The 22,133-nt window shown below is 44.2% G+C and overlaps 1 protein-coding gene across 1 annotated transcript in view; it reads right to left on the reverse strand.

Annotated features, from left to right (window-relative positions):
- LOC136780581 (uncharacterized) overlaps positions 1 to 22,133 on the reverse strand; it is a 34,974-nt gene that overhangs the window by 8,435 nt on the left and 4,406 nt on the right. Inside the window, exon 3 of the mRNA XM_066739046.1 lies at positions 989 to 1,298. Coding sequence (XP_066595143.1) covers positions 989 to 1,298 — 310 coding nt within the window. The remainder of the gene's footprint in view (positions 1 to 988; positions 1,299 to 22,133) is intronic.

Raw genomic sequence — 22,133 nt, forward strand, 5'->3', positions numbered from 1 at the left:
GCGTCAATCGATACAAAGGTGCTTCACCCCTTTCGTCAAAAACTTGATCCGGCAAATAAAACGCGCGAAATGGAGGGGCTTCCGAGAAAACCACCGGAGCCTTGGAATAATTAACGAAAATCAATGAGTTGTTTGACTTATTTTCAAGCATATGTATACATGTAAGGCGAAAGAAAAAACTTACCAGAGACACGAATTCGCGTTAACGTACGAAAGATTGATGGAAATCGATCATCTTGGTGGTCTCTTTGCGAGAGGAACGATCGATAATCGATTTCTCGCAGATTGCTGAATGATTGGCGAGTCGAAGAAGAAAACTCGTAATTTTCCGTGGCAGAACATAAATTGAGTGAAATTCAGGTAAAAGGTTGTTAGAAACGTAGAGATTCCAGTCGCTGGAGATGGATAATTGAGATTAAAGAAGAAGAGAAGAAGAATTAGGGAAGCTCGCGAGACTCTTAATTAGTAATCCGGTACTTAGTGGAAATCGATAGTCTTAATATTCTTTGCGAGAAGAACGATAAATAATCGATACCTCGTGGCTTCTTGGAATATTGAAGAAACCAAGAAGAAGATTCGTGATTTTGGGATGAATATAGTGAAATTGAGAAAAAATCTTATTAAAAAGCGGACAAATTAACGTTTCTATACATTGATAATTGAGAACGAAGGAAAATAAAGAATCGGAGAAAGAAATGGATTAAGAAAACTTTCGATCGACCAACAATACTTCTTTGTACAACAAAGAACAAAATTCATTGATACAACGAATAATTCATCGCACAACGAGCTATCTTCGTTGCATAATGAACTATTCACCGTATCAATAAATTCATTCATCCTACAAACGAATGTAGTTCACCTTTGCAACAAAAAATTGTGGATTGGTTAAAAAACTCTTCAAGTTCACGCATACACAAAGATGAAGCAAACAATGGCTAAAGAGTGCAGAAGAAGAAAAATTGAAAAAGAATGGGAGAAAACTTACAAGGCTTGTTAGTCTGGCAATTAGTGTAAAGCGATAATCCTGGGCGTCCGGAGGGTTGGTCGAGGGTAGTGGTTGCGTCTTCGTTGACGATGAGGAGCACGGATGAGTTTGGGTGTTGCGGGCATCTTGCACGAGGTTCTGCAGGACTCCCGGTGAAGAAGAGGAAGGACCTTGGCGAACAGACGTCCATTCCGTAGGTGCGTTCTTTTTCGTCTCAGCAACGGCGAAGCTGATCAATCTCGCGTTGGGGAAGAAGGTGAAGATGAAGACGAAGATGAAGAAGCAAACGCCGCCGCCTTGTCCGAGGTCTCTGCAAATGCATTCGAATGCAGAGGTGCAGTCGAGGTTACACTCATGATGAAGCGGGGTGCGGGGGTGGGGCAAAAGGAAATGTGCCTCGCTGATAAAATACGAGCAAACCTCCGCTCTCGCTTCTTTTTTAGTTCGCTCTTTAATGTACATATATATATATATATATATATATATATATATATTTGTGTAAGTAAGATTGACGCGAACTCCGATGCACCGCGAGTGCATCGATTTTCTATTCAAAAAATTACACTATCCTCCTCTCCCCCCCCCCCCCTGAATCCTTTAACCCCACCACACTGCTACGCCACTTACAATAACTGGCGAGACTAATGGATTAATATTCCCTCCACGTGTGGTAATGAAGTAGTATATATATATATATATATATATATATGAGAGAATAAATTTTTGCTGCTTCTTTACCTAATTTAATAGCAATGATAAATGTAATTTATGTAATGAATATAAACGAGGGGTTTTCTATTAATCAAGACCAAAAATGCAGAATGTGACTATATATATCTCGACTTCGATTTGAGATTGGATTTATATTACAGGTTCAGCTTTACGCGTACTTCTTTGCATAATTTTTTTGCTTGCTTTTGCACGCGAGTCTTGGTCGAGGAGAGTATTTGCGGAATAAGTGATCTTTTTTTTTTGCAGAAGCTGGGAGTAAAAATGGGTTTAGGTAATCGTATGGCATTTTTTGCCGAGTAAATTGTGCGATAAGCAGCGGTTAAGGGAGAAATGGAAAATCGATCATCGTCGATCGGTGCATCGATTATGTGGATAAAAACTAGAAGCAATCGAGTTGTTTGTATTTGTCTGGCGTATATGCATACATATACATATATATATATATATATATATATATAGTACACACTTATATGCATTAAGAGTAATTGAAATTTCTCATTATACCGAAGAACGATTGGTTTTAGCCAATAAACATTATTGAGGTTTATTGGAGAATAAAGGGGAAAAATTGCTGCGTCATTAAAATATTATCCTGCATTCTTCGTTCGTGGATTTGCCAAAAGCAAAACAATTATGGATTGGTTAGCTATAAAAATATTTAATGCAAACGTTTTATCGCTACACTGGTAATGAATGTCGTACCTTTCATAATTATACTACTAGCAGTGGCAATAAATTCTTCCTCCAATACTATCTATGCGCCTCCCCATTCGGTGTAAAAACTAACGCAAAGTGCTCGTAATAAGAAATAATCGCTAATGGAGAAAAACAGTCTGCTAAAAAGCAACATGTTTCATAAAATGAAAATATGCTAATTGTACGTGTAGTAAAAGCACCAGGTCGATGTAGAATTGGACAGTTTTATTCAAGTTTCCATCTAACGCGAGGATACCAATGCGAAAACCGTAGGGAAGAATCGTTGATTGAGAAGCTGTGGGTTATAATGGAGGAAATAGTGAAAAGTGTGCTAGAAGGGTGCGTAGCGAAGGAAATATATAATAATAATAATATAGAAGCAGAGGAGTATTTAATTATAAAAATTAATTTTTAAGGGTGGCTTATAAGGGATGAAATGCAGAATAAGGGTGGGTGGACAACGTTCGATTATTCAGAATCGCGTTTTACGCTGCTACGTCTTTGCCTTGACTCCTCGTTGTCTCAGTGACGATTGGTAAGGTTGCGCGTGGTGCAACGCGAAGATATTACACTACTTAATAACAAAATAAATCTATTGCGAAGAAAAATTATTTTCCCAAATTAAACGTAACGTTTGGTGATACGGGATGAAACGAAGAAGGGTTGGTGAGCAACGTTCGATGATTCAGAATCGCGGTTCTACGTTGCTACCTACCTCTTTGCCTCCTCGTTGTCTCAGTGACGATTGGTAAAGTTGCGGCGGTGGCAACGACGCTACTACTACTCACTAACACAATAAATCTATTGTGAGAGAATTCCTGGCAGCGCATTCCGCGTGTACGTAAGTGTGCGCCGGGTACGAGGTTGTACGGCGGCTCAGCCGATGCGCACGAGTACTCACCGCACGATGCCCCCCCCCCCTCTTCTTCTTCATCTTCTGCTGCTTCTTCCCCTTCTCACCGCCCCGCCCCGCCCCCTCCATCCGCTACTAAACTAACCCACCGGACTCGCTCTCTCGCGTCTCTTCTCTCTCACTCTCTTTCTCTCTGGCTTCTCAGTTTCTACTAGTACGTACACGATCAACGCTCTCTACTCGTGGATGTCGTCACATTAACTAACCGAGAACCGAAGGAGGAGGAGGGGGACGAGAACCAATCGCCACAGGGGCTGCCCGAGAATGAAGGGAATGCGAAAGGGGAAAACTACGCTGCTATTACGAGTAACGAGAAAGAGGAAAGAATGAGAAACGTATATTAAAAGCAAGGAGAAACTCGAAGGAAAATCAGATAAGAGTTGAGTGGAAATAAAAATCAGTGAAGAGGGGGTAAAGGAAAGAGAGAAATGCGAAAAGGAGTGATTATAAAGGAGAGTAAAACTGAAAGAGGCGGATAAGAGGTATACCAGAGGCACACGAGTGTGGTGTATAAATAGACGAGAGACGATATATAGACATCGCGTATAGTAAGCCGCAGGCTAGGCTAGCGATGCTCGTAACAGAGAGACGAAACTACTCTCGGATCGCCTCGACGAAACCGCCGTTCACCGACGGCCGGTTAAAAGCGAGCGCGCGCACGTGTTGGCACACGTACCGTGACGTATTTCAGTGTTGCACGCTGCGTGTGTACGTTCGTAGTGAAAGAACGAGCCGAGCGCACACAGGCACGCGAGCACGATCGACTGACTCACCACGGAAAAAGAGAAGCAAACCGTTCATGTATATGTAGCGTATGCACCAAGCCAGAAAGAGAGGGAGAGGCGAGGAACAGAGTTCACGGGTACACACGGACGGACGCTCGCTCGCTGTGTAGCTCCTATTATACACGGTGTATCGTATCGTCGGAGAATTTCCGATTATCGGAAACCTGGCAACGCCGCAGCATGTACCTCTTCGAGACAATTACTGGGACAAAAAGAAGCTGGTAATTCGGTTCTGGGCTTAGATAGGTTATGTACGAGAAGCGAATAAGAGATTTTACGCCGCGCATGCGCAGTCGTGCTTGCTCAGCGTGCTCACGTGTCTCTCGCGTAGTATACGACGCTATGTGAAGTAGCGGAGACTGTGTAGGGGAGCAACATGGAACGGTCGTGGTTGCTAGCTGTGCGAACCTGACACTCGAATTGAAAACATCAATTTTTGTTTGCTATACTGTTCGGTTAGCTCGTACCACTCTTCGTTGTGTTTGTCGTTGGAGCGGTTAAAAATTGTGGCTGTGAGAGATCTATTCTTCGAACGATGATGTTTCAAGAAGTCTATTTAGAGTCGAGGGAAGGTTGAGGTTATTTATCGACCTCTCCAAGTCTTTAGGCTTTACAGTAAAAGTGAAAGAAGCAACGTTGCGTGTAAACAGAATTGTGAGTGGCTTAAAAATAATTAATATTTTCGAGTTGGGTGCCAGGCTCGTACGGCTGTGGTTGGTTGGTATGCTATTTGGATACTCGCTTTACTCGCTCGGTTCGCCTGCCACGCCACTTGACAACGCGCGAGTCGCCCTCTTCCACAGACCCGTTTGCTGGCTCGCTCGTGTCACAGACAGGTCGACTATAAACACCAAATTCACCGTCGCGCCGTACACAAGCTCGATCTTCCACCAGAGGTGCACTCCGGGACGACGGAGCCGCGACCAACAACGACGAAAAGATACGATATTCTCGGAAATGGCCGAGGACAATGACAGAACTGAATCGCATTGAGAAAAGCGCTTGAATTAACCTCGCGCTATCTTTATCGCAATGCGAAATAATGCACTCGCTTTTGCTCCGTCATATCTCAGCATTCATTACCTGGCCGCCTCGGTATCAAAGGAAATTTATGATCATGCGCGAGTCATTAACGACGCTGGATTTCTATCTCCGCGATTGCCGTATTCGCGAGCGAGGCGCAAAATTGAAAGCATCGATAACTTTATCGACCGATCGACGAATGTTGACTTGACAAAAAATAGCTTTTAATGGATAAAGGAAGAGAAGTCATGTAGCAATAAAGGCACAAAGGGAGGTCTGTGTTAAGAGCCCCCACGGCAAACAGAGGTTAAATCACTAATTGTAGGATGTCGGTACGTTACTCGGAAGGAGATAAGGAGGAGAACATCTCCAAATGCAATTGAGTGTTTGAGTGGAGCGATAAGGTAAAGGAACGAGGAAGAATTAGTCCCGCGCGTGCACACGCGCACACACAAACTCAGACGCACACGTTGAAAACTCACTTGACTGCTGCTGATCGGTGCCCTTTTCTAGACGCAGCGTTACAACGGGAAGTTTCGAACAAGTTTGGATCGCGCCGAAGCACTGGACTGCAGAAGCCTCAGCAATCACAGCGTTTGCAGCAGTATCGCCGCATGATAGCAGCGATTGTACACTCGCACACAGAGAAACACTCGCTCGAATAGGTTAGTAGCGTACGATATAGCACTAGCGAGGAGTAGCACGAAGAAGAGGGGTTTCCGCTTTCCCGCTGGAATCTCATGGCGCACAGTGGTCAAACATGATCGTACATCGGTTGATTCGGGAGATATCCGGGACGTGGATGCATCTCCCGAGGGTATCACCCCATCCTGATGGGCGCGACTCCAAGTTCCTTCGAGCGCTTCTCTCTGGACGCCAGGCGACACACGAGCGCTCAGCGCCACGCGACAGTAGCGCTATACTAGCCAACGGAAAACAAGCCAGCAGTTGAGACGTGACTCTAGCACGGCGCTATATAACCTCCTCCCGCTCGTCCCCGGACAGCACTAGCGCACAGCACCACAGCACCGATTCAAACAAAAATACTACGAAGCCTTGTAAAACAGTCCCGCTTTACTCTCGGTCGTAAAACGTCGGATAAAGAACGACGCGATGGAGTAACGGAGAGGAGCCAGGGAAAAAGAGTGGGCGACGTGCCGTAGTTGTGTGGGATTTAGGTGTAGAACACCGAATTATTGACATCTCTGAAGAGCGAGGAGAGCTCAGGAGCCTCTGCTTCCCTTTCTCGCCGCAGCGTGTTCGTGTTCTTTCACCGATCGGCCATCTCCGTCTGACGCCAGTGTCTGTGGCTCCTCCCCCCCCTCCCCTCTCTCCTTTTCTCGAAGGTACACACGCGCGCAGAGAATACGTCGTCGCGTCCGGTCGCGTCGCTCCTCGACTCGGTTGCTCGACTGAAAAGACTGCGACTCGTCAGTCGTCCGGCCGTATAACTGATCGAGCGCGCCAGCAAATCCACCCGCGCGCGCAATTCCTCCTTCTCCTCCCCCTTCCCCCTTACTCGTTCTCTCACTCGACCCACCCCCTTCCCCCTCTTCCCTACCCGCTCAACCTGCCAGTTTCCTATCTACTTCACACGCACGAGCACCAACACGACCAAACGACCAGACTACTCGACGCACACACCTCGAAACGCGCGTGGCATACTCCAATCGAGTTGCGCGCGCATTCCCTGACAGCTACCACCACCGACACTCGCCAGTATATGTGTTAGCTTTTACTACGCCACAGACACGATCCCATGAATGCATCCGTGCCGCGCTTACCTTCGCAGCACGAGCTGAGATTTTCTACCCTCGCGCATTTCTCATACTCACCCGCTCTCTGTGTACTTTCGCGTGGAAACTCTACAATAGGTGTGTGCGTGCACCAGTTAGCGAGCCAGTATTAACGACTCGAGAACCGTACGCCACACATGTGACTGAAAGCTCACGCACACAGCCGCAAATACTATTATTGGACACTGGAGTGAAGCTGCGCGCGCATTTGCAGTGAGAGAAAAAAAGAGGGGCGCGTACTCGAAAGAGAGACAACGACGGGTCGCGTGTGTGTGAGTGCATGTGCACCGTCAATGCCTACACGTGAATGCGCGCGCACGCAAAATGGCGCGTATCGTTGTGTGCGTCTCTTTGATCCCAGTAAAATATTTCTTACGGAGAGAGAATACATTTCTACACATGTGTGTGTGTCTACCACCCATACATACAGAGATAACCACGAAGAAAACGAAAGCATTAGGCTTGTTGAAAACTGCGAGTTTTTCGAGGAAAAATATGAATGGATGGAGCGAACGCTAGTCGAGTAAAATTGCTTGTCCATAGGCATGGTTCGATTGCGAGTATGCTTTGTATCGACGAGTCCGTGCGTAAAGAGTACGTTAAGAGGTGTGCGTTATGTAAATGAATCGTTATAGCAAGGAGTGCGTGACGAGGGAGCGAAGTATGGCTGCGTGAGTGTGTACGTGAATGAATGTGCGCTTGTGTGCGTGGATAGAGACGCCGAGAGCAAAGGAAGGTGAGTGGCGAGCGTGTGTTGGTGCTCGTTGGTGTAGATAAACATGTGCGGGCTGCATGCTTCGTTCCGTACAGGTGGATTCGCTTGCATGGCTGCGTGTAGGTAAGCTTCGGCTCGGTGTGTACGTGCGTGTGCAAGAGTCCGTAACCCGGAGAGCTCCTACACGAGTGTAGCTCGCGCGGTGGTGTTTGTGGAGTCACACAGCCAAACAGAACATAGCTAACGGACTGTAGCTCGAGGATCGGTCTCCCGCTATCCACAGGCCCCCCCCCCCCCCGTGCCTTATATTTCTCTCTCGACTTGCCTGCTCGAGCTTGCTTGCTTGCTTGCTTGCCTTCTCCACTTGGAGGAATTCACCCGCTCTCTCTCTCTCTCTCTCTATTATGTGAGACACGCGTTCCTCGAACTCCTTAAAAACTTCCAAGATACACCATCTACGGATATCCATACTCGAATCCCTGCCTGGAATACCAATGTATTTAGGACCCCACAAAAATCACCTCTATTTGGGCCATTATGCAGTTTAGGTAAACAACGCTTTTTCCTGTAGGTTTGTTGTCCGATTCCAGTGGGTATAACGTAGAAGCGTAAAGCGTTAATGCATCCCTGATACCACAGAATGTTCAGGGGACTTGCTCGGTATTTTCACTGGACGCGTGGATGTCCTCGGAATGTTCCGAGGATATTCGCGCTGTTACATTGAGAAAAACATTTTAACCGGTAAACAATTTCTCGTTACAACAGTGAACATGATCCATTGATGCAGCGAACAATTCATTGATGTACAGAATAGTCCATTGTACAATGAACAATTCATCGTATCAATGAATTTATTCGTTATATTAGCAAAGTTTGTTTACTGTTATAACAAAAAATTGTTCATTGATCGAAAACTTTTTTTCTCAGTGTAGGGATGGGGTCTTTGGGTAGACTCTTTGCTGTGGTGCTTGATCGACTGGCTGGACGAAGGTACGTCTTATCCATTAAAATAAAAGAGTGAAAGAGAATAAGTTTCTTGGCGAGTTATAGTTAATTTAAGAATTCTTACCGAGCCGCATTGAGTCACCTCGCGAACAGGAGGAGCATGCTAATTCATCAGCCACGTACAAAGCGTCGATATAGCACGCTGAAAGTCATAACTAGTTATCGTCTGTACGCTCATCAAGGCTCTTTTGACGAGTCAACGTCTTTCTACGTCTCGGCGATAGCTGCATTTCTGATCTCTCACTCTGCTTCCTCGTGAAAAAATTCCATCGCGATCGAAACAACGCTAGAAATAAATCGTTAACTTTCTAGCGTGGAGCGTTATCAACAAAGATTTAATCTCCTCTGGCAAGACTGATCTTAATAAGCAGCAGCGGCGCACCAGTGGTGCTCCTGAAAAATTTCAATTGTTCTTTTGTTCGAGAGGTCGCGCGCTGCGTCGGTCCGCCTCGCGGGGCGCGCGCTCTGATTTTAGAATCGTTTTTACAAGAATAACAATAACAATACAAATATTCAACATCGACGTACGGAATTTTCGTGACAAATGACGATTGATTCCACGAAGCAATCGACGGTGGAATGTTTGTTAACAATGAAAGCTGAAACGAGCTGTAAATACGATTATCGGTTAAACTCGATTCCCGCGTATCGGGAAATTCGTGACAAACTTTAGTTGCTTTTAAGGTCAGAAATAACTTCCTTTTCAAGAGTCGTCGAGTGTTTGTTGTTCGATTTTTAAAAGTACGCATAAATTCGGATCTGTCACGGCATGAAGGCATATCAAATCGCTTACGAAACGGTTCGGCGGAAGAATGTCGGGAGGATTTTTGGTGGAGAGGTTAGGTAGATGGCGGGGTTTGAGAGGGTGGGGAGGGGGGAAGAGGCGGGGTAAGAAGAAATTTTTAAAAGGACTGAAGAATTCTCGGTGAAGTGGTGTAGCGTGCTCCCCGAAGAAAGAAAACCAATGCAGGTTGAGTTCGACGACGAGGATTCCATAGACAAAGTGGACATCTGGCTGAGACAACGGTAGCCGGGTAGCCTCTCTCTTCGCTCCCCCCCCCCCCTCTCTCTTCCCTCCCTCACCCCATCCATCTTCCCTTCTCTTCAGAAAGTACCACGCGCACGCATAAAGCGTCGACTCTCTCGTGTTACGCCCGTGTGTCACGCACACATGCACCCTATTGCCTCGAAGACATCTCCGCAAACGGTAGTTTACGACGTGCAAATAAATGTAAATAAAGTCGTCGACAACTTTATGACAACTTGCAAATATTACTCGAGCATTTATCCAATGATCGAACGGCTCAACTTTTCATCCACCTCGCGCAGAAATTTTGCTCCACCGTCGAGATTTACGGAGGCACGAATTGTTGTCTCTTTGGCAAAATTTCACGAGGACAAGGAGAAAAATTTGTCCTGTTACCACCGTGTGCGTTGGTGTAAATGCCAGCGTTTAAAATTAGGTTACACGAATAGTTCGTTCTTTTTTGCCAGTAAGCTCGACTCTCGAGGGTCCTATTGCAGAGGCAAGGTTTCCTCGTTGAAATTGCACTTGAAATCGAAGAAGCAGTGTCAGGGGCAGGGAGGGAGGGAGGGGGGGGGGGGGGGAGTATCGAAGAAATTTGTAAGTTGGGCGACGGATCGTAATACTAGAGCCGTACACACCGTACACAACAAAAATACTATCTTTAACCTTTGGTATCCAGCTAAAAGGTTTTGTTTACAATGGAAGGAAACAGAGGAGAGTTCGAGGAACGTCGCGTATTCGAAAACACTCGGCGAGCGGAGCATCCCTGATACATCGACATCGATGTCTACAACGTGATATTTTGCTCTCCTTGGCAAAATACTCAGAGCTATTTGTATTCTCACGTCACGCGACTCCATTCGTTACGTTTCCGTGCCAGCGCACTTGCCACGGTTTAATTTAATTTCATATTAGCTTATAGTTGGCGAGGTTTGCGTCACAGGGATCGAATCTGCTATCCTCTTGTGTATGGGCGTCCCCCCCCCCCCCCCCCACAGTGTCTACGCCACTGCGCATACGATCCATGCAGGTTGCGACTTGTTTCCGTTTGCCCGGCGTTGCCTCCGCTCGTGCCTTCGAAAGCTGGAGGGAGAGGGCGTGTAGGAGAGCGACCCAAGCGTACAAAGTGTCATATGCGATCCGACCAGTAGCGTACCTAGCAAGGTCCCCCCAAACCCACGCGTGCCTGCCCCACATCCCCCTCCCCTCCTCCCCCACCCTAGTCGCATCGACGATGAAAGCGAAATCGATATCCCTCTCTCTAATAAATACTCTCCTTTCACTTTACCACACCAAATTCTCCTCTCTCCCCGCGCCGTTACGGGCTTAATTGCAACAAATCACACATCCCCCCTTAATATTATTTTTACTCGCTCCTTCGAATGAATACTAATAACCTCGATAGTTTATCTCGTTAAAAAGCCGCATTTTTTTCACAGGCCTAAAATATTCCGGCACATTAGGGTGTATTAAGATTTGCGCGCCAACTTTATAATCCGGGGTAGCTTTATGAACTGCCAGTGGCGTAACAAAAGTCGCTAAATTAACCGTGAATTTCTCGTATATCACCTTCGTATGGTCGAGCGAGGCTTTTTTTTTGGAATAAATTCAATCTAATTGTGATGTAATTAAAAGGTGCGAATAACTCGGTGAATAAGTACCGATAGTAATGTCGGATTATGCGATTTATCGCAGGAGAACGTGTTTTCTTCAGTTTCTTCCAATTGGATCAGTGACAAAGGTGAGGTAACAGTGGCGGAGGAGGGAAGGGGGGGGGGGCAACCTGAACGACAATAAAGGCGAGATAAGAGGATACGAGAGAAAATAGAAGAAGGCGGACTCGCCACGCGCGTATGAATTTATAGCTGTTGCCAAGCATGAATTGCAATGACGTAGCAATGTGGGCCACTCGTGCAGCGGAAAGCAATCGATGTCCAATAAAAATCCGTATATGCACAGGCTTCGCGCGGTACACGGAGCGGTACGTGTATTATACACATGCGCGTATAATTGGATATAGACACGAAGCAAGGGGGGGGGGGAGCCCTGATTGACAAAAAATGAATCAAACGGAAATAAAATTGCAAACGAGGGTTAAGTCGAACCGGAGCGCAATTGTTGATGAAAAATCTCCAGGATTTACTCTCGAGTGCTGGAAAAAAAATACACTGCGGACCATTCTCCCACGAGTAGGATATAACAGCAAACTCGATAATAAAAAAAGTTTTCAAGGTTTTCACGGTAGAAATCGGAGATTTCGCGGAAATAAAATTCAAGTAGAGATTCCGTTAAAGAGAGATGACATGGGAAGTGGTTATAAAAGGGTGGAGGATGCATAAAAGTATATACACTAATTTTAGGTAAGTATATAATTTATATATATATAATTTAATGACAAAATTTGACAGTGAATATTCCGCACAGGAGTGTAATAATATACAGGAGCATTGGGGGGGTAGAATTATGGATGGATGTGTTTTGGAGGGTTTTGGATGGAGAACGAGCGGAAAAAACTTTTGGAGGGTACTGTCCGACGTGGAATCGGTCCCGAGCCATTTCCATGGAGGGTGAAACGCGTCGCCTAGAGGCTTCATCAATGAGCTGGCGGCGTGGAGCACCTTGCAGTGACTGGGCTGCTCCCCTACACCGTATTTCCCTTCATACGCTTTCGTGCGCCGCTGATGAATGGCACCACCCCGCTTTATGGGATTTCACGTGCACTTCGTGTGTTTTGTCCCAATAGTCGCTCGCTTCCACACAAGCCCAAATTAACCAATTCTCAGAAAACACCATTCGTATTATTCAACAACCCTCTCTCCCCTCCCCCCGATACAACAACCCTTTCCCCGTTCTCCCATTCATCAATCCTTATCCCTTCCACGATCGATAATTCCTCCCTATTAAACAAAACCCTTTGAATCTCCAGCAAAATACTTTTTTAAACCTTGGTAAACACGATCTGTAATTTCAACGTTTGAAAGAGCAACGAGTTGGGTGTATCGAGGGGAGTGTATAGAGATGTAAAAATAGAATTATTGCTTTTTTATGAGGAATAATAATTTAATAGATTTTTTGTACGAATAGAATTGATATATACATATTAAAAAGAATAATTGATTAAAATTGTTAAAATTGTAAAAAATTACTGTATTTTCTTTTTGTTATATTCAGGGGACGAGAGCTGTTTGCAAAATTCGGTTTGCACGAGTGAGAGAAGGGGCGATATATATATATATGTAGAGGGAGGAGGGGGGAGAGAGAGAATTGACTGAAAGCATTAGGTGGGTGAGGTGCCATGAATGAGTAGCTACGACGCTGCAGGCGAGACGCGATTGAATGGGAGGCGGCCTATTGGTCGATTGCGGGTCACGTGGCCCCCACTAGACGTTCATCCTGCTCCCCCAATTGGTCCGCGCGCGCCTCAACATGCACAAAACGCGTTTGCATACACACTTACATTGTGTACACATAGGTAGACAGGTCCATTTTGCAATCTTGCCGAACTTGCATCACAATGCACTCACTATACTGTACCTTCGCTATACCTAATACAGTAAACAATTATATACAACACGAAGTATCGCTCCAATGCATTCGCTTTTGCGCATCTCTTTAAGTTTGTTCAGAGATCCGCCAAATTCCAACTTCAGTCACCAAGTAAATTCTCATTTTTTAATTAATTCAACAAACACTCCAGCTCTGCCAATTGACTATACGCGAATCAAATCAAGCGTGCGAAAATTCATTAATGACTCCACTACTGATCGTACATTCAGTGGCCAGAAAGAAACCGGAAATATTAGAAATTGAAAAAAAGGCAAATATTGTGAAAAAATATAACGATATCTGTGCGAGTGACGATAAGAATGTATTGAGCAGGATGTATTGTTCGGTAGGAAAAAATTGTATATATTACTATATTAAATTATATATACATATACAAGCAGTATAACAGTGTCTAGAGACATTAATATTGGAAATTGGTTTGCCAATGGCGAAGAAGAAGAAGAGAGGGACTGACTGGGCCAGCGCAAATAAACGGTTGGTGGTGGCGCAAGTGGAAAAAGATAAATATACGGAGAGTATCGTAAGCTTAATAATGTATGCACGATTAATTTAAGTGGCAGTTCCTATTCCGACGGTCGATACGCGTGCGAAGCTCGAGCGCGCGTTTTTTCCTCTCGCATTACAAAGTCAAATCGCGCCGGCGCGTCGCAAGACCGAGAGAGCGAAAGAAAATTTCACAGCGAGCGTGCGTACGCGCGAGTAAGAGGAAAATATAAGGCGCTAATGTGAGATAGAAAAGAAGGGAGGGGGGGGGGGGAGGGGGAGAAAAGAGTGAGAAATAGAGAGAAGCACGTGGTAGTCGTGGTTAGCGAGTGGCGAGCGTCAATAAATTACAGTTAGCGTTTAACAGTACTCGATGAATGAAAATCCGCAAATAGCGAGTCGACGCGTGACGAGTAATCGTCTCTCGCGTGAGCGCAGACATTCTGACTGGCACCTTCGCCGCCGATGACGGGAAGCAGAAAAAAAAACATTCAATGTCAGATAAGAGACCAGTGAGAGAGCCGTCGCGCACTGTACTACGTTGCCATGGCAACGGTGTAACCAAGCCTCGCGAATCGTTCCGATCTCCCCATTGTACTATGCAGCACGACCCCCCCCCCCCTCCACAATTTATCAAAATTCTCAAAACGCCTCTCACCGTCTCCTGCCAGGGACCCTCCTGTACCATCCTCGAGCACAACGGATCCGCAAAACTCACGGATGCCAAAGCTACTTACGGATGCTTATCGACCTTTGAACTTCTCGGTGGAGGCACAATGGGAAGTACGTCATGAATATTGATTTTATAATCCGTTACTAAATCTAGATTAGAAGCTACTAATTAAACGTATGAACTTTGACTATGTTGCTGGTGTGTGTGAACAGCTGAAGATAAAGCGGAGGATAGTGTATAGGTTTTATGCAGCATTATTTTCGCGAAAGGAATATTACAGCGAATAAAACGCTTGGTATATAGATGTAGGTGCATAGTATAAGGACTTTATTGGGTCACCGAGAAGGTTCGATAAAGCTAAATGGTTTTCACTTTTACCCTGTGATATATATTTTCAAGAGCCGCGGAGTCAGGACCACCGTGATAGCGGACGTTCCTTTCAAGGAACTCGCGAATATTTCGCAAACGCACGGCCGGTCGAACACGTGGTGTAAGCGCAGCTGAAAGTACCTCCAGCTGCGCGCATGACTTGATATGCAAGAATTTGACGAGATAACAGGCTGCTGGAGGTAAAACTGCCACGGTTCCTAAAAAATGTCTATCATTAGAATCAGTAGTCGGTATATAGGATTGTAATGAGTGATCTCGTATAGCTCTTGTAACATAATCCCGCAGCTATTGGACTTTCAGGTATGATAGCCAACGAGCGCCGTTTATTTGCACTGGAAACGAGTTTTAGAAAAAACAACTACGATTGAAATCAGCTCTACGATTAGTAATGAGTAATCTTATAGCACGTGTAACACAACCCGTTCTCTCTCACCGTTACTGCACACACAAGTTCACTGGTACTTCCGTTATGGAACACTCGGATTTTTCACCAATTTTGCTCGCCGCTCGAAGTTGGGACTCCTCGAATATTCGATAAACCGTCTTATGGGACGTGACTTTCGATGCTAAACGCGTTAATTAGCCTGAATAATAATAACAGCAATAACAATAATCCCGAGGTAAAAAAATCAATTGCTCGACATTCGACGAAAAAACACAGGCTTATCTTAAGAATTAAATACAAAGTGGTAATTATTTTTCCAAATGGTTGAACGTTAAAGAGAGCATTATTGCCAACCACCGCAAGCGTTTGATTTTTCTAACGGAATTTATTTGCTTTCAAAGTTAATAGAGCGTCTTGCGTTTGAGAAAAAAGAATTACTTATCCACACTTGCGATCTTTCTATAGTTATCTGTCGGCGCACGGTTTAACGATTGTGCCCCTTCGTTTTCTTATAAATAACAAAGACGAGCTGTAGTTTTATCAGAGACAGAAAGTGCGAAAGAGATAACAGCAGGATTTTCCGTTGAATATCAGCGCGAAAATCTCGCAGGTGACATGATCCATGTTCCAGGGTTATGTTTATGTATATATAAACGTATATATCGAAACGAGGATTGCAGAGAGGCAACTGCGTGGAAGCTACGCGTCTCATTGGTCGACCGTTACGAGCGGAGCCAATCAGGAGTCTCCTCCGTAGCGCGTCACGGCTTGTCGCTGGCCGCTACTCACGCTAACCTCAACGCGCCGCAAACGCAAACTCCTCTGTGTTTCATGTATGATATAATTTGCCTGATCGCACCCACCCCCCCCCCCCTTACCCTCTCCTGCCACCTCAATTACTACAACTACCCGATGACGGGCTTTCATCGAATTGCGTCAATAAAATGATCGTTTCCCCCCGCAATACAGCTATTGACTCGCATGTCTTCCAAGCGAAACAGCAATCCGTTCACTCTCGCCATCCAACCACACGGCATTATACACACTTGGATCTTCATAAATAATTGCGACCCGAAACCAATTCCTCAACCTCGATATTCATCCGTTCCTGCTGTCGTTTATTATTAGCTCGAGCGAACATAAATTACTTATCTAGCGAAAAACGCTTCTCGAACTCTCTCAGATTTTATTAGTATTTAATTCAAACTGACACTCCTATTATTCCAGAGGAGGGTAGAAGACAAAAATATTTGCGATCAAATCGACGGAGCGGTTATGTCCCAGGGAAAATTGCTAATATTTTTAGTCTTATGACACATCCGTCGGGAAAGAGGATAACGAATAGGGTACGATGAAGAATTAAGTGGCAGAAATCACATTTCGCGTGAAATGTTAAAATCGACCTATTTCGTGAATCTTTAGAGCTGGATAATAGTTATATAGTATAGGGGCACTGGGCAGTGTACACCAATACTACGATCCCAAGCTAGAATGTGTAACTATATACATAAACGCAAAAAAATCTGTCAAAAATTATGAAATTGACCGATAGACGGCGCTGGTGGTATGCATATGCAATACTCCACATTTTCATCTCACTGTCGTTGTGTTGGTATGCACGGTCTCTATAGATAACGGGGTGGAGAGGAGATTGCTGGTTGTATAATGGATTAATGTGTAGAGAGAAAGAAAAAGGAGGATGTGTGAGAAGAGCGTACGGTAAGAAGGTTATGTAGTATACATATATATACAAGAGTGTGTATATACATATATGTTATATACTAGATCAAGCAGGGCATGTATCGATCGAAGTGTCTTTAGAGCGTCGTCAAGGTCCCCGGCTGCGTGGCTTGTCCTGGCGATGCCGATGTCGGTGGCTCGGATTTGCTTCTGAAAATATTTCATTCAACGTTCGTCCAAGCCAACGAGCGTCGTGCCAAGCATTGACCGTGGACGGTGTCTAGCTCGTGTCTATAGGCCTATGCGACGCCTCTATTAAAAGAGTGCTGGACTTTGCTTTGTTTGCTTTCTCTCTTCTCCCAACCCCCCCCCCCCCTTCCCCCTCTTTTTTTCCACTTAACCGTATGTACTGCACCTTGCGATCACTCACGGATCGTATCCGACTATCCACGCGCGTCGTTTTCTCAACTATGGTAGTATGTACTATATGTATATATATATATATTTATTTAATAGCTCAACCTATCCACGTGCCCGACGAACGTAAAACTTTCGCAAGCGTCTTTGCATAGGTCACCGTGTCTCTTCCACCTCTCTTATTCAGTTTATACACGCGCCTCTGACTGTGCCCTAGACGCCACGCACTACCACATTCAAACAATGTTTTCATTTCTTCAATCGCTCGCTTCTTTTCTGCAGTAACCTATCCTATGGGAGTTGACGAATTTTTCTAAGAACTTATATTCTTCTGTCAAAGTCACGGTAAGTATATTGTATTATTCTCTCTCTCTCTCTCTCTCTCTCTCTCTCTCTCTCTCTGTTATTATTATTATAGTTAATATAGTTTCAGACGGAATACTCCGTCCCATCCCCTCGAGAGCAAACTTGCCACGAGTTTGAGAATCATTTTGGAAATGTTTCAGCTCTCTCGACAACTGCAGTAGGCCAGCCAGATCCACTTTGGCAAATAATGGCGTTAAACTATTCTACGAGAGCTCTCAGGAACTGCTCTATATCCGATGCATATCTTAATTCCAGTAACAAATTGGTCTCGATCAGCGATTCTAGCGAGACTGAAGCTTTCTAAATGCATTTTCGAAATTGTGCAGAAGCTTTAGAGTTGCTATTGTTAAAGTTCGACAGTGAGGGTGATTGTTCCTTTTTCAGAGCTGATAAACGTCAAGGATTAGCAAATGTAAGGTGCCTCAAATTTTAATTAGCGAATTTGTATTTCTTTGTAAAATCAAAAACGATTCTTGAGTAGTTTTTGAAATTGCTAGTACTCATGCGCATTTGAACAAAATCTTAAGGTACGCGTGCTTGGATTTGCCCCAGTCTGTTGGATCGAACAATTCCCACCTTGCGCTCCTCCATCCTTTGTCTTTCAAAGCCACAACAACAAGGGTTATTTACAATCCATGTGCACGCATTTCCTAATGACGAACCTATTGAACAAAAAATCCATACCTTTTTTTCAAAAGCTCTCATTGAAACGGAGAAATAAAAGCACTGCCACACTTGTAAAACTTTTCAATAGAGCTGCGGTAGAAACGTGCCGATTACGGTGTCCTTAAATAATTATGAAATTGGAACGAGACAGGCTGGGACAATATGTGGAGTATTTGGAGGTGAAAAAACCTTTCAGTAAGGTTAAAAATACGACAATTCACGTGTTCTGGACGTGGAACCATTCGGTATAAGGGAAGTATATTTTTGGGGAGTTGTCGTGGACGTTGAAAGTACGTAAAAGTGTCGTTGAACCCTAGACTGACGGGGATGGAATTACGCAAGTGGATAATTGTCGTTATTATAATTATTATAAGACGAAAAAATCACCTGCGTATACAGGATGCAGGGAAAAGTTAATTGGGCTGTTGCTGGGCGTCGGAGAAAAATCTGATGGCGCTGTTGCTGGGTGTGCAAAGAGTCCGGGAACACAAGAGGCTCTGCACTTGTTCAAGCGAATGACGACGGGTAAGGCTAGGTACGCTCCGATGCATTAATTCCTTAGCGAGAGGGAAGGATTTAAACCGAGGATGTGTGCCTGTCGATTACGCAACGGCAAATTTCAATATCATACGATCGCAACACCATTTGGTTGCCATCGCTTTTTATTTAGTTATTTATTAATTACTGCAACATAATTTTTTTTCCACATAAACGAGGCACTAATTAATCAGTTAGATATAAGTGAATGGCTCGAGCACGCTAAAATTATATTAAAGTTTCACGAGATTAACTTCCTTTCGCTTCTATAACTAAACAATTCTTATTTTCTTCTTTATAAAATTTGCATGTTGCGACTTGACACACTTTTGCTCTTATTTACAATTTATACGATAATAACAAATCAGAATTTGTCAATACAAGGAAATTATGCGATTTAATAATTTAATAAAACTTAATTAAGGTTTTTCACGAGAATAACTCTCTTCCGCTTCTATAAATAAACAATTCTTATATTTTTTGTGTGTAAAATTTGTAATTTGTAATTTAACACGTTTTAGCTCGTATATACGAGTATATGATAATAACAATTCAGTATTTATCTGTACAAAGAAAATATACGATTGGAAGTTGGACAAGACGTAATTAAAGTTTCACGAGAAGGATTTATTAGCCTGCTTTTCGCATGCAGACTCTCCTTAATCCCAGAACTAGTTCATCAGGGGTTTTCAGGTACCAACACACACACACACACGTGTTAATAATTGGACAGAAAGAAATCTGTCAATGTTATTAACGATTAGAACTTTCTCAGATTATCTCTCGTGTCAACGAATCAACGCTTAGTTATAGACAGTGGAGGGAATACGTTAATGTGTGCGTGTGTTTCTAGAGACCTAACTGCGCGGGCGTCCCGACGCCGCACCGTGCAGCGTCGGCAGAGAAGCTGCAAGCGCGCATTTCGGTTAGCAACAGATATCTCGCCAGGATCGGCCAACTCGTGCAACTATCGGCCTACCCCCCCCCTCCCTCCCACCACTTCAACTCATCTGACTTGCTCGATTTCAACTTCCAACCCCTTCCACCTCTATAGAACGTCCTCTCCATCCGTCTCCATCTATTAACTTTCCACCAATAACGCTCCCTGCTTCGAGAAACACAACATTCTTTTTTCCATGAAAACTTCAAATCTTTCTATTGATATACACAAGGTGTTCAGCTCGTGGTAAACTCAGTCTTGATATATGCGAAAGTTTGACGAGATCCCCCCCCCCCCCTCCCTTACTTGTTCGATATTAACTTCCAACTTCCTCTACAAAACGTCCTCTTCATCTATCAACTTTCCGGGAATAACGCTCGCTGCTTCTAGAAACACAAGATTCTTTTCATAAAAAGTTCCTATTTTTCTATTGATAAACAAAGCGTCTATACCGAGAAAAATGTGTCAGCCAATGAACGATTTGCCGGGTGCAACTCGTGGTAAAGCCAGCTGTGATATATTTACGCAAAAATTCGACCAGATTACGTATTACACTGTTCCTGAAAGATCAGTATATTTACGGTATGAGTTCATACTAAGACAAATATAATGAAATAAGAATGTGTGGCTATATATACTAATATGAAAGAATACAAGAAGTAACGAGAAAAATCCAGCGACCAACAGTACTCATAGTATTGAAATAGTGATATAATGCAGTATGGGAAATTGATTCGTCGACCTTTCAGTTAACTTCACTTCGTACTATATACATCGTTATACATTCTTATCTTAATATCACTATGTCGGTATAAACGCAGCGATTATCGATACCAGTTGGTTTTACTTTCACTAAACTTGCAAGCTACTCGCTTTCGATTTTGGTCTCTGCTTTGTTTACACGAGTCTCAGAACGTAAACACGAAGTTGCTGGAAAAGACTCTCGGTAGGAATTCTCGGGTTTGGACGACTCTTTTGTGCACATCGAAGTAATCTTTTGTTCGGTACAACGAAACGATACACGGTGTATAATTGTTATATTCGGAATATCGTTTCGTAATAGATGGCGCACTGCCTGTTTGGACGATTAATGACATTAGCGTAGAGTCGCAGACGAGACGGGAAGAATAGTAAGATTCCTTGGCAATAAATAACGCAAGCTTCTCGGAGCGTGTATTATAATCTCTCCCGGTGGAGAGGAAAGCCAAGCTACTTATTTTTATGTACGATCGTTTTAAATTGGAGGGAAAACTAGGTCCGCGCGTGGCTCGATAAGTTATTTTTCTTATATTAAAGGGAAAATTCTTCTTTATACTTTTGTAATATTTAATGGCTAGCGTTTGTCGAGGAAGCTGCGTGGAAAACGATTCCAGGGGCTTCTGAGTGGTCCCCTTTTCAAAGGTGGGAATAAAAACAGGCCAGAGTTGCACTCGACGATATTCGGAATCCTGAGCGACGGCCGACGGTGCTTTCACCTAGCAACCAGCTGCGTTTTGCGTTAGTCTCTCTCTCTCTCTCTCTCTTTGCTCTCATAAAAAATGCACGGGCAAGTCTTTTGCGAAAGCACCTTCCTCGTTTTGCAGGGAGATAGACCTAAGCAACATTATCGCCAAGAACAAAGAAGCGTTATAAAACGAAGCTACGGAATTCTTTCGAAAGGTTTTTCAGAAGCATAAGAATCCATGATTAATCCATGAGAAGCCGTTAACAATGGGTGGAAAAGTAAAGCAACCTATCAGGGCTATTTTTTACGGTGGAGAAACAAAGATACAAAGCTACGAGCGACAGAGGAATCTTAGCCGGGGTTTTAGCGCACACGCGCGCTGCCTAAACAAACGAAACTGCAATTTCTTCCGCCGATAAATCATCCGCATTCCCTTAAGCAACCTGCCGCCTTAACTCTGCGGCAATTATGCAAATACCATTTTCTCCTTTTCCACCCCCTCTCACTCACCCCCCTTGGAATTACCAGGCAAAAAAACGCTTTGCATAAAGACCGCGTTATTTTCTGCAGCAAGAAAAAGCTTGGTTGATTCTTCCAAAAGACTATAACTTGTTGCTGATATTTTACAAATTGCACGCCGGATTTCTCCCCTTTGCGGAATTCTTCGCGCAAGAAATTCGAATAGTCGAGGAGGGAGATTTGTGCGTGGGTGAGTGGCTGTGCGGGTTACAACTGGTTCGTCTCTCTTCCACGCGTACACACACATGCGCAACGGTTGACCCATGCAGCGAAGAGACTTCTTTTGTTCGATGCAAATCAAGATATGTATATACTTACTCTTGCTTGTAAACTCTGTGCGACGTCAGCGACACGTCACGGAAAAACTCAAAAACACTTTTTCATGC

This window comes from Prorops nasuta, unplaced genomic scaffold (genome assembly GCF_024137725.1).
Source record: "Prorops nasuta isolate Cenicafe-Biocafe unplaced genomic scaffold, Cenicafe_Pnas_1.2 PNAS00002, whole genome shotgun sequence".
NCBI classification, from domain to species: domain Eukaryota; kingdom Metazoa; phylum Arthropoda; class Insecta; order Hymenoptera; family Bethylidae; genus Prorops; species Prorops nasuta.